The sequence below is a fragment of the Amphibalanus amphitrite genome, unplaced genomic scaffold, assembly GCF_019059575.1.
Source record: "Amphibalanus amphitrite isolate SeventyFive unplaced genomic scaffold, NRLGWU_Aamphi_draft 000269F_arrow, whole genome shotgun sequence".
NCBI lineage: Eukaryota > Metazoa > Arthropoda > Thecostraca > Balanomorpha > Balanidae > Amphibalanus > Amphibalanus amphitrite.
This window is the reverse complement of record NW_024881764.1, coordinates 992-14,661: the sequence shown is the minus strand read 5'-3', so window position 1 is coordinate 14,661 and position 13,670 is coordinate 992. Positions and strand designations below refer to the sequence as shown.

Sequence of the window (13,670 nt, the reverse complement as noted above, 5' to 3'; positions counted from 1 at the left end):
ATACAATGTGCGCCAACCAGTTTTCTCAGTAATTCAGCTAGCAATTATCGTGCTGTGTTCAAAAAGACGTTTACAGTGAGGGGCAAACTTAAGAAAAACGAACTATAGTTACGTTGCAAACAACCTGACCGGCCAGGTAGTTTGCAACCTAACTAGTTACGTTGCAAACTAACTGACCGTTTAGTTACTTTGCAAACTAACTAGTTAGGATGCAAACTACCTAGGTACGGTTCTCCAGTAAAAGTCTTATTGGTTTTGCTTTTTTGGATATATCTGGTCCTATATAATGTTCAAATGCATAAGTATGAACCCGAATTGTGTGTATGCACATTTACCACTAGGACATATCTATGTAGACTAATATAGACTAGATGGCCATGTTTGCGCGATAACTGTACGTTTGGATAGATGCGTTTGAGGGGGCATTAGTTTGGGTGTATGAGGTTATATTTATTTGTATGAGCCAGGTGAAGTTTGACACTTGGTTTCAATTAAACTGTATGGTATGCTGGTGCTGATTAACGGGTTGTTTGAGTCTTTCGGATGTTGGGCCCTTATGCACTCAAACTTAACATACACTACAATACCCTACCCTACCCAGGATGGATGGATGGATGAACGCGATAACTGTACGTTTCGATGGCTATTGTTCATGGTGCCATTAGTTTGATGTATGAGGTTGATTTTTATTTGTATGAGTTAGGTGAAATTTGATTCTTTAAAGTGTATGGTATGATGGTGCTGATTACGGGTTGTTTGAGTCTTTCGCATGCTGGCCCCTTATGCACTCAACCCTACCATATGCTACACTACCCTACCCTACCCAGAAGTTCTACTCAACACATACCAAACCATGCTTTATTTCTTGCCTTACCCGTAAGACGCTGGTTGTATCAGTCACCACCGCGGCTAAGAAGATGCTGTCGGAGAATCAAGCGCAGCGCTCGTGCGTCCTCTTGTCTTCCTCGGGGCTGACACTAAGTCATGTCGTGATAAGAAGTGGAAGCAGCAGCTGCAGTGCGCAGGTGACAGTACATGACATGTTTCTGCAACACAATCAAATCTAGTGAATACAACAGTGAAATACTTACGTGTCGCTCTGTGTGGCTATTAGCTTTTACCCCGCTACCCGCCACGTGGAGGCTGCCACATCGGGTTGCGTCTCTATTTAACGCCCGAGACCCCTCACCGAGTGCAGAGCGCACACCTCTGGTGAGGGAAGACACGGCGGCCGTGGGCAGCGGCAATAAGGCCCCCCGAGAAGTACTCGGTGTGTGCTACTCGCAGCCGATTGTATAGCTGGGGGCAAACGCCCATTGTTAGATGTGCTCTCAAATATCAAATATATCATCAAAAATCAAATATATCATCAGGGCATATCAAACATGTTTTATAACATGCCACTCAATACATTGATTTATCCTCAAAATATAAGTTGCGCTCGCGCATTGCAGGTCACCAAAGCCAGTTGCGGCATTATGTTAATGTGTAAATTTTCCACTTGGCGGCGCATTGGCTCGCCATGATTGATCCGTCCTGCATCACGGTCGGCCGGCCGTTTTCTCCCTACTCTTCACGTTGCTCGTAGCGCTCTGGCTACCCGTCGCCTCTGCGACCCGTCGCCTCTGCGACCCGTGGATCTACCGGGCATCACCTCGGCCCATCACCTCCGTGTACACCACATTTGGTGTTGCGCCTTGGCCACCTCTGGGCAGCGCGATCCTTAGATCCGCCGGCCAGCCGACCCGCGATGCAGCCACGTACAGCTGCCCGTGGCTGAACACTGGCTCCTCCAGAAAGACCGCGACCCGACCGAGCGTCTGCCCCTGGGCTTTGTTCACCGTCATGGCGAAACCTGGCCGCACGGGGAACTGGCGACGTTCCCAGCGGAAGGGAAACGCGTCATCCGGGGGCTGGAGTGGGAGCCGTGGAATTAGCACCTGCCTTCCGGCGTTTTTGCCGCAGGCGATGGTGGCCTCCATGAGTCGCGGGCTGATGATACGACCAGCGATAAGTCTCGTGCCATTGCACAGTCCGTCAGTGGCGGACAGATTACGAAGTAGCATGAGTGGCATGCCTGGCTTTATCATCAAGCAGTGAGGTGGGAAGCCGGGAGCGCACAGAGTGTTTAGATACTCATGTGGGATATCCAGCTGCTCGGCCTCCTCCACCAGACTGTCGGCGCTCAGCAGGCGGACGGCCTCTCCGGGGAAGCGCTCGGTGACTGCGGCGTTCAGCTCGTCGACCCGAGTGTTCCGCGGCGCGAGCACCGCCCGCGACGCCATCCACTCTCGGTCACCGTGTCGCCCTGCCAGGTCATCAAACACCCAGTCAATGACAGCGTCGATATCGGCATCCATCACCAGGTGCGGGGGCAGCTGAACGAACCCATCCTCGGGGCCCTCTGCGCGCCCCTCTCCCAGCTCGAGCAGCCAGTCACAGAACGCCCGCAGCTCTGGACCGTCCGGCCCGGCTGCCCGCCGCGCCCGCATGCTCTCCAGCAGCGGCGCCACAATGAAGTGACGCCACAGCGCTGACCGCCGCAGACAGGCGTCCACCACCTGTGCGCGGGTACCGTGCCTGAAACGGACAACAATATGCATATAGAAACGCGCCGAGACGGCCACTAATGCTCAGAAATGGCTGTTTAGCCGGCGCCCTGGTGGGGGTCTAAGCCACAGGGGAAAAACTAAAGCATTAACATTTTTTCGGGAAACGTTTTTCTGCGAAACTTTCTCATCAAGGTTGTACTGTCGATTTTATCAGCGACGCATTCCGCTCGTTGAGACGCGTCGAATGAAGTATAATCTCACCTCAAAAGTCCGACTGCAAAATCTGACCTAGGGTCGAGGTCGTGACCCTACCGGTAAAGGTCATGTGTCATAACTGTCGATTTGTATTGTTTAACTGAATCCATCTAACTAACGCGTTTGTATCGTTCTAACATGTTTACCTAAAGTTATCGCAAAAAACTGCTGGATGACCCGTCTTAATCTTAATCTGGAGACCTGTTGACGTTATGTGACCGGATGTAAGAAATAACTCATACGATGCACAGTGAATTTATTTTCGGCCATAACAAATTTAGCCCAGATTTCTTTACTGGGCTCACTGTGTGGGCGAGTGTGAGTGTAAACTGGCGAGTGTGGTCAAAAAGCCCCCCCCCCCCACCAGGGCGAAGCTAAATAAACCACAAAACATGCGGTCTACGATCAATCCGCTGCGGCAGTGTGTTTACGACGCTGGCATCGATATAAATCAGTGAATACGTTTTGAAGGCATAACGGTTGAATGTTCATGGCTACGACTTAATTCACGTGTTAAACTGCAATAATGCGATTGCGCCGAAGAGCATTATATCAGTTGTATTCAATTACACTAATAATAGCAAACGTACCACAGATATTTTTGTATATACAAAAATATCTGTGTACATTTTTTCTCATACACACTGAACGCCTGTTGTTGTTAGTTACCTGATGACTGGGAGAATTTGGCGGAAATCCCCGCCCAGCACGAGGACTTTTCCGCCGAACGGCTCCTCGCTGCCAGTGACGTCACGCAGCGTGCGATCGAACGCCTCTAGGTGGTGACGGTGGGCCATAGGCGCCTCGTCCCACACGATGAGCGCCGTCCGTCGGATGAGCTCCGCCAGCGGGCTCTGCGCGCTGATGGCGCACGTTGATGTCGCGTCCACCTGCAGCGGTGCCTTAACCCGCGCCCCACTGGGGTCTGCGTATAACACGCCCTACTGGGGGGGGGGGCTATTCATAGCCCCCCCTCCTAACTCCGAAACTACTGGGCCGATCGTCAAAATTCAAACGGCGTCTGATAGCCCTGGAAAAACTGTCGAGTGAAACCTAATTTCATTGACCTCGAGGTCACCGATGACGTCACAGGTCAGGTCAAAGTAAAAATTATTAGCATTTTGCTTGTTCACGTTTTGGGCTCTGGCCGCCGTCTTACAAGTCAGATCAGGCTCATTTTTGGATCACACACTCGTGAACAGATGCTCTAGATACCCCGAGGGTACCAAACTTGTACTTTGATTTTCAGGTCAAGGTCAGGTCATCACAGGTCACGAAAATATTATATCATGCGTCGGTCACGTGACACATGTTTTATGGTCCATTTAGGCCAGAGATTTCGAATGTGATGTCGTCTGTGTCATTCGAGGTCATTTTGAGTCGAATTTAGCTTAGGTCAGGTCACTTTCAGGTCAAAAAAGGTCAAATTTTGAAGTTAAAATGTTTCAACAAAAAAGGTGTCTATTGGATGCAGTTTGAGCTCAGGAACACGATGGTGCTATTTATATTGGCGTACGATGTCAAATACGTGCTGAAAATTGATTTGAAAAATTAATAATTGTGAATTTTTTGCAATAATGCGTAAAACTTGGCCATTTTTGAAGATATTTAGCTAAAACTTGCTAGAGTTAGTCATAATCATGCTTTCTATCACATATATTCCGGTTTTTTCGAAAAGTCGAAAACTTTTTGAAAAAAATGTAAAAATATAAATTTTGGATTTTATTATATCAAATTTTCGAAATTTTCAAAATTTCGAAAATCCGAGATAGCAGTTTGATAGCGCAGTCTATTCTGAGTCCTCTCATGCAAAGAAATTGGATCTAGCTTAAAAACTGAGCTCTTGGGAGCGATTGCCGTGGTTCAATGTTTTGCGTCGAAATCGGCCAAACATGACGTCACTCTGACGTCATTTCCGGCCGACCTATGGTAAGTACGAAGTTCAAATTTTGACACAAGGTGTCAAATTGATGCAGCCGAAGGTACTGAAAGTTTAGCGTCGATACGTCAAGCGGTTTGGAAGTTATTGCAGAAAAACGGGAGGGGGGGCTATAAATAGCCCCCCCAGTGGGGCGCGGGTTAACCTGGCAGTTGCTGGGGTATTTCGCCACCCACCGTTTGCTGGGGGGGGGGGGCGTTAAACGCCCCCAGCCGATAACTCGAGAACCAATAGGCGCAGCGAAACGCACGAGGCGGCAAACGAAAGAACGCGACGAGACGCTTCAGATGAGTACTTTAAAGTTGAATTTTGAGGTCACAGGTCAGGTCAAGGTCAGGTCAAACACCTGAAATCGGGCTTTCAGTAGCATGGACTTCAGGACTTCGCAATGGGCGCCTCTCGTCATAAACTCTGTCAAAACGGTGCACAATCCATTATATAGGGCCTACAAGAGTGTCAGCTCCATGCAGGGGTCAGTCAAGCATAGGTCAGGGTCAAGGTCAGGCCAACCGGGCAGGCACATATCCCCGAAAATAAAAACTGATATTCGCAGCCTGTGACACATGTTTTATATGTAATTTGGGGCGTAGAACACGATGGTGACATTCATTTTATCATATGTGTACGTGTTTGGCTAAAAAAGTTCAATTTAAGAAATTCATGTATCATGGTCGTAAAGTAGTCACGAGAAATTGCCAAGATTCAGTTCAAGATTATGGAAAATGCTGAACGATAATCAATAATCGAAGATAGCCATTTGATTTTTCATGATATTGGCAGTCTAATGGCGTTTACGGCATGTCTATATGTCTATTCTGTGATTTTATATGATTTTTTGAACATATGCCGTTTTTGGTCGAAAGCTCAGAAATCATGACGTCACTAAAACCTCGATATCTCAAAAATTTTCCGACCGATTTTTTTGAAACTTTGTCACAATAAACTTCAATCAATTCCCTACAGGTACCCAAAATTTGGCGCGCCTGCGGCGCGCCGTTTTTATGCTATGACCCGGCGAAAAAAAGTGGGGGCGTTTAACGCCCCCCCCCCCCAGCAACTCGCGGGTTAAAACGCGAGTGGTATGTGCGCCCGCCGTCCAGCAGAGTGGCAGCAATTCCACTGAAGGCCACTGCGAGCGCTACCATACCCTGCGAGCGCACCGCCGCCAGCAGCGTGTTGAAGACGTACGTCTTTCCGGTGCCACCAGCGGCGTCCACGAACACGGCCAGCGGACGCCGCCCGTCGACGGCCGTCATCACCAGGTCGAAGACGTGGCGCTGCGGCGGCAGCAGAGTGGGCAGCTGGATGGCCACCTGGTCTCTGAGCGCTGCTGCGTCATATTCCAGCTCCTCTTGAATGAGCCGCGGCAGCTGGCGCAGCTCGGCGGCCTGCTGCAGCTCAGCTGCCCGCGCCCGCTGATCGGGCGTCACCTCCGGCAGACCGAAGTCTCGGAGCTCTTTGCCGGCCTGCTGTAGCTGCCGCTCCAGGTCCACCAGTGTTAGTGCAGCGCGCAGCTCGTCCGGCAGGTCGCGATGACGACGGCCGAAGTCATCAGACATGGCGTCCAGGTGACGCCGGAACAGCTCTGACGGATCGGCTGGTGCGCAGAAGAGCAGCAGCGTCACGAAGAGGCGCCGGATTTGAGCCGGCATCTGTGCGTGCGCCGCGTCCTCCATCGTCACCTCCCACTCGCGGTCGTCCTGCAGAAGGCCGCGCAGGCAGCACGCCTCACGATAGGTGGCACAGACCACGCCGTCCACGGTGCGCAGCTCCTCAAAGGACGCCGCCCCCGCGACGTGGTGCAGCAGCACGCGGAGATAGAACACGTCGCCGTGACGCGGTGAGAGGCTCACCACGCGGCCGATTGCCTCTGCCGCCTGCTGTTGGCGCCGTTTGCGCCACACCTTCTGGCCGGCCTGCCAGGTATACCGCGACGGGAAGTCCGGGTAGAGCAGTCGGCGGCAGTCCGGGTCGGCGGCGGCCGACTCCCGGTTATACTCCAGCCAGGCGGTGAGATGGGTGCGTCGGGCGGCCTGAGCCGCCTGCCGCTCCTGTCCCGGCTCGAAGTACACCAGCTGGTGATCCTCGAGGTGCACCTGTAGGGCGACCACGTTCGGCTGCCGCTGGCTCATCGGCATGTCGAACAGACGCCAGCAGGCTTCACTGGCGCCGATCGAGCGCATGTCCTGGTACTCGGCGATCTCGTCATCGCCGCCGATCAGGTTGTCAGCGCGCACCATCTGGCGGTCCGGGCCCTTGTAGATGTACCTGAAAAGATACTTGACACTCTGCACCGAACAGCACACCTCCACGTTCACGTGAGCCTCATATTTCAGGGACAGGTATGGAGAGAAGGGTACCACCCACTGGTTGGTGATGAGCCGCCCGTCACGCACAAACTCCTGGCCGCCCTCGGCCGCCGGTCGCCGCCTGTAGACAGGGTACGGATGGTCATCCCGCCACTCTGTCTCGTTGGCGAACGGCTTGGGGAAGCCCTTGGAGCAGCGGCCGCCGTCCATGCAGGCGGCCGTCGGGTTGGCGGCGCCGCACTGGCGGTGTACCATGGTACTCACCACGATTTCGTGCAGGCGGCGCGCCTGGTCTGACCTGGCTGGGTCGGGCAGTTCCGCCGTGATCACCGCGTCTACGTCGTCGGCAGTCCGCGGGCGGTCCTCCTGCCGGACGATGACCAGGATATGGCCGTGCGGCAGACCTGCAGGGAAAGTAAATAATGTTTTAAGCGGCGATTGAGATAGAATAGGACCTTAAAAAATTGACTTCAGGTCAAAGTCATGTGGTGACTTTTTATGAACCAACATGACCTTTCGGGCCACTGCTGGCCATAAGCTGCACTTTGCTCATTGCAACTGGGCAGATGTTGCGATTCTGAAAAAAAAGAAATCTTGCGGTTTAGACTTGTAAGTTCGACCTGACCTAAGTGACCTGAGCGCTAAAATTATGCACACGACGTAAAATTGATGCATGATGAGCTGTATTGGTTTTCTTCACACTCCCTCCTCCCTCCCCCCCCCCCCCCCCAACACACACACGAACATAAACCTTTAGTGCCTACTCACCTCGTTTTTGGAACTCGACCACCATCAGCATGGAGACACAGCGTCCGAAGATGCCGCTGGTGGTGAGCTCCTTCAGCAGGGCCTTCAGCTTCAGGTGGAACACCCTGGCCACCAGATCGGGGCGGGACTGCGCATCCTGGCCGGGCAGGAGCGCCGCCTGGATCTCAGGCCAGTTTGGGTTGCAGGTGAACGTCACGAAGTACGTCGGCCTGCCGTACACTCGCACGATGGCCATGGCGTCTTGGTACCTGATTCATTGAGACAAAGGTAAAACATCAAATGAGGAAATGAAGTATCGCAAAAATCCTATCTGACATATACAGGGTGATTCATAGCCATGTGACCTATTTAGTTGATCTCTCTTGAGAAGAGGATTGCATATTTTCGTAAGAAATTTCACGTGCTAGTAGAAAATTTTATGAAGTTTTGTTCTATCTTGGTCTGGTCTGTGTGTATCGCTCAAGATGTACACAGCGCAGCAAAAAGTAAAAATGTGTAATTTGTATAGGTTAACGCAGTCCATCAAGCAAACACAAAGACGTTTCTGCACGTCTGAGGGCTTGCACCCAAGGGAAACTCCAAAGAAGATAACAAAGTCATAGAATCGTTAATCAATTCAAAGCAGCGGGCACGGTTCAATGTAAAACACGGCACAAAAAAAAATGGTAAGCGAACCCCGGAAAGTTGATTTCAAAGAGCGCTGAGGTCAGGTGGGCGCCACGCTCGCCGGAGCTCAGCGTCGTGGAATTCTTCCTCTGGGGCTATGCAAAGTCCGAGGTCTGTGAGGAGAGTCCCCAGGATATTCTGGGGCTGAAGGATGCCATTGGAGGCTGCTTTGGTTCTATTTCCTTAGAAATGTTGTGCGTCCGCGCCATCGCCAACTTTAGGCTCTGGCGCTGGAGTGCATCCGTCGCCGAGGTGGCCATTTTGAACATCTTGTTTAAAAGAAGCTTGTGAGAGTCGAACGAAAAGTATTTGTGACTGATGCTATACATGGATCAAAACTTCATATTTGGCTGTTTAATATGGTACTTGGCAATGGCATGTAACACGAATGCATTTCCTGTAGTTTTCATTTATTTTCGGTCACACGGCTATGAATCACCCTGTACACCTATCACAACGCGACCAACTGGTTGGGGAGAGAGAGAGAGGGGGGATGAGATTGTGTGGCTCTTTGGAACTGTGGCCTTTCGTGACCTCACGACACAAATGTGACGTCATCAGTATTCAAAATAGAGCCCTTCCGTTCTCGAGAGCCCAGAATATCCGTAGTTACATGAACACGGTCATATCATGAAAATTTCATGACCCTGACCCAAATGACCTTTGACCTGTGACCTACTTTTCGAGACCATGTTTGGCCGGAATCGCGATTCGGAGTATGTCGGCTCGCATTAGCCGCGCGTTTGCAGTCTTTTCGTGGTTTCAAGCGTTCAAACAATGTGATATGATGTTGGTCCCAGGCATTAGGGTGGGTATCAAAGTCACCTGAAGGTCAGGTCAGGTCATTGACCTTTGATGACCTCGGCTCACTTTTCGAGTTTTACATGTTTCGAGGCTAGCTATTCTTTGGAGCTGAATTCGAATTTAGCGACCATTTGAACATGTACGAAGTAGTTTTGGTGCCTTCGGATTTCGGAACATGTTATGAAGCTGACAGAGACGGTTGACACCTACCGCGAATACCCGGCAGAACACCTACTGGTTGACCTGACCTGACCTGACCCGACCTGACCTTAATGCATGAAGACATCATTGCGATCAAAACTAATATGATATTCGTGATAACCACCCCGGAAAACCCCATAACAGCCACACTTTACGACGTTCTAACAGGTCCCGGTTTTCCCGACTTTTGGGTAATTGAACTGACCTCAGAGGTCACCATTTGACCTATGACCTTAAAACCGTGTACCGTTGGCTTCGTCTCGTAACGACCTACACGATGTTTTTTTCGGCGAGGCTCTATTTGTAACTAAAGTCATTTGACATGACCTGGTGACCTGACCTTGAGTGATCTTGGTATGCAATTTTCACAACACATGCAGAATAGATGCATTATGATGTGTACCAAAAACGGTGGCAACAATTTTTGAGATATTCACGAAAAACCCCAGCGGGGCGGGAGGGGCTGTTCAAAATCAAACTTCTCCCCCCCCCCCCCCCCCCAGCAGGGCACGGGTTAAACATTTGATTCAACAACCGATTTCTACATAATAAGCAATGTAACGCGCTCGTAAATAATTCACCTGCGCTGGTAGTACCGGGGCCCGCCGGTGAAGGAAGCCGGCAGGATGACACGCTGACCGACGCGGTCTCCGCCGGCCAGCTCCCTTTCGGCGTCCCCCGGCAGCGCCTCCTGTAGGCGCTGGTACAGCTCGGCACGCAGGCCGGCCTGGTTCCGAGCCAGGTACAGCAGACGCTGGGTCTCTACGCGCGCAAAAGCCATGCACACGTACTCCTGAAACAGGCGTCCTGCGCGGAACAGTGAGTCATCGAGGTCGGGTCGCAGCTGCAGCCGATGAGCGTAGTACTGCATCAGCGACACGCCCCTCACGTCCCCGCGCCCGTTTGCCACCGCCTGCCGTAGGTCCGGTTGCCAGCCGTCTGTGCCAAACGGCAGAAGGAGCACGAAGTGCAGAGCCTCAAACGCCCGGTGTGTCTCATTTACCGTCTGGAGGAACGGACCTTCGGCATCGGCACGGCGACGCAGCACGATGTCCTGATGGACGGGCTCCTCGTCCATCAGCACGGCCACCTCCCGGAACCCCTCGGCGCGGTTGTACCGTCGGGGGTGCTGGTCGGCCGGGCGGGCGTCGGCACTTACCACCAGTCTCTGCTGCTGAACCTCCTCCTCCGGCAGCTCGGCGGCGTGGATAAAGTCCTGCACATAGGGATTTACCTGACGCAGCAGGACCTGCAGCTGGTCGAGCAGCGTCAGCAGACGCGCCCGCTCCGGCTCCCGGGTACCGCGGGGCAGCGGCACGTGTCCTAGACGCAGCGCGGCCTCGGCCGCCGGGTCGTCACAGTCCGGGTCATTCACATAAATCTGGGCGAACGACGGGCGCTCCCCGTCTCTGGCCTGCAGCGGACCGACGCGGTGATACAACCTACCTTGTATGATCACCGATGGTGCATACCCACCGTCCGCCGGCCTCACCTCCAGTGTCATCATAGACGCCAGAGACAGCGCCGTGTTCAGGCGCCGGGAGTGCTGTCTGAATGTGCGTGCCTCTAGCGTGTCACCCGTCCACAGCTCACGGAGCAGCGGTGGCGGGGCGGGCAGGGGATCAAGGTTTACCTTTCCCCCCGAACAGCACAGAGTGGCCCGCTCCTCTCGCCAGAGGAGGGCGCCGCAGTGCGGACATACCGTGTTGCGTGCCCCCGTGTCAAGCCTGGCCACCGGCTGGCGACCGGACAGCACAGAGTCGGCGTCACAGGCGGCTCGATTGGCCCGGTCGGCTCTGCGGCGCCCCTCCATGTGACCCCTCGCGTCAGCCGCCCGTTCCGCGTCACGTACCTCGTCTGGCAATTCAGCCCTCCGCTGCCGCTGCCTCTCGGCCTCTGCCTGGCGCCCAGCGTCATCGAGGGCGGCACGCCGCTGTCGCTGTCTCTCAGCAGCCGCGTCCCGTTCAGCATCATCCATGTCAGCCCACCTCTGCCGCTGCCTTTCAGCGTCCGCTTCTCTCTCGGCGTCATCCATGGCAGCTCGCCGCTGTCGCTGCCGTTCAGCGTCCGCCTCACGTTCCGCATCATCCATGGCGGCCCGCCGCTGTCGCTGCCGTTCGGCGTCCGCTTCTCTCTGTGCCTCATCGAAGGCCGCTCGTCGCTGTCTTTCCCGCTCGGCGTTACGGAGTGCCTCCGCCTCCCGCCTGGCCTGAGCCATCCGTTCACGCCGCCGGCGTTGAGCGGCAGCATTCGCCGCCCGTGCAGCACTGCCCCGATCATGACGCGGCATGGCTGTCTAAGTTAGCTGGATAAAAGTGCAGACAGTAGATGATGCTTTTGGACAACTTATGAGTAATCAAGCTCACGGCAGGTAAAGTACCTACCCGAATGACTCGAATTACTCAAACAAATAACTCCGCGCAAAGTTTCAATGATCAGTCGTCGAGCAAGAAAATTCACATCAGGGCTTACTGAGACGATTAACAATCAATTGAGCGCAGATAATACGCACAAATAGGTGCAAAATTTCATTCAAACGATCGCCTCTCGAATAGTCAACCCAACAGCGAAACCTATTACTCGGGCTTGTGATCCATTTACCGCTGCTCTTGCTGAAATTGTTTACCACTATTGTTGCGTGTCCCGTTGCTATGCGACAAATCAAGGTCGTGGCTAAAAAGGGAACGTAAATTTTGATCAAGTTTTGATAAATACATCTCTCAAGCTATGCAAATAAAATATTAGCTTGAAGTGTACTTAATTATCTAAAATGCTATATAAGAAATCATACGAATTAGATACGTAGAAACACTTTTGCTCTCTCTTAAAATTCCAGTCATATCCTAATCAAGATCTGAGTTACAACGGTATTGGAGCGCCGGCCACATAGTTCCGCTCTGGCGCAATCGGTAGCGCAGCTGCATTCCAGCATGAAGGTTCCGGGTTCGACTCCCGGACGGGCGGCGGCACTTTTCTATTTCGACGCAATCAATTAAAATTCCGTCGGAAAACAGCTTGACGCAAGCAAAACACGGTCGTATGCTTCAGTCATTTTCATGAAAGTTTATAAACTTTTCGATAATATTTTGGGTGGATATTGGTCAGAAAAGAATGCTCTTTCCGAATGTGTAGGTTTCATAGCGATTGATCAGCGTTTTCAATACGTTTCGATGTTGTAAAGGACATCGCGCTCCGCGCGAATCAAATTTTCAAATAAATCTTTCATTATTAAAGAAATGGTAAGGATCATCAACTTTTATTTGCTTTCCTATCATAACACGTACATTTGTTTGTAAAATGATACAACACCGATTTCATTCGGTCAAACCGTTTTCCAGCGGCATCGATTTTCCCGTCACAATGCACGAAATCGGTCATTTTTTCACAACCGGATATTTTACCTTGCACGTGTCGCGTGCTATGCTATAAATTCATATCAATACGCTAGTTCCATCTCTCCTCTATCCATTGGTGGCAACCGCTTTTCGCTGCGTCCACCCATTGCCGAGATATCAAGTCGGAAAGCGAGTCGTGTCGGCCCGATTTTCGGCCGACCGCCGCTCTAGCCGACACCATGCTATCCCTATGAGAGCGCCCTTTTGCACGTGCCGACGGCGCACCCCTGGTCCGATCACGCCCAAATTTTAATACAAAGGCCGCCCACGCCCACAGATTCGGCATGCCAAATTTCACGTCGATACGCGGCGCCTTTCAGGCGCAATAAGACACATAAGACATGACACACGGATGGATGGAGATCGTACAGACAACTTATAAATCAGTTTTACTAGATGGCATGTTTTGCGCTATAACTGTGCGTTTTGATAGATGCGTTTGAGGGGGCATTAGGTTGGGTGTGGGAACTTATGATTTTTATTTGTCTTATTTTGTCGGAGTTGGATATTTGTTTGAACGGCATGGTATGCTGGTGCTGGTTGCGGGTTGTTCGAGCCTTTCTCATTGTTTGCCTTTATCGAACTCAACCCTACCCTACCCATACCCTACCTTATTATTTATTAATAACCTACACATAGTTACCCTTCTCATAATCGATTAAAGTAACGCACCAAATTTGAGCGCAATCGGCCCAGCCGTTCTTGAGATATAAAAGCGGCCAACTGCACGTGCGCACGCGCTGAGACTCGAGATGACTTGTGCCAGCCACCCCTCTAAATT

General features: G+C 52.0%; 2 protein-coding genes across 2 annotated transcripts; both read right to left on the bottom strand.

Moving 5' to 3' along the window:
* Window positions 1-1,640: 1,640 nt before the first annotated feature.
* Window positions 1,641-2,492, bottom strand: LOC122386988 (ATP-dependent DNA helicase PIF1-like). The gene has a single exon (XM_043376766.1). It carries the CDS (start codon window positions 2,490-2,492, stop codon window positions 1,641-1,643), a length of 852 nt encoding a protein of 283 aa, XP_043232701.1.
* Window positions 2,493-3,582: 1,090 nt separating this feature from the next.
* Window positions 3,583-11,712, bottom strand: LOC122386977. Its single transcript, XM_043376759.1, has 4 exons — window positions 10,076-11,712; window positions 7,824-8,071; window positions 5,894-7,459; window positions 3,583-3,668 (listed from the first exon to the last, which is right to left on the bottom strand). Exons 1-4 carry the CDS (start codon window positions 11,710-11,712, stop codon window positions 3,583-3,585), a joined length of 3,537 nt encoding a protein of 1,178 aa, XP_043232694.1.
* Window positions 11,713-13,670: the final 1,958 nt, after the last annotated feature.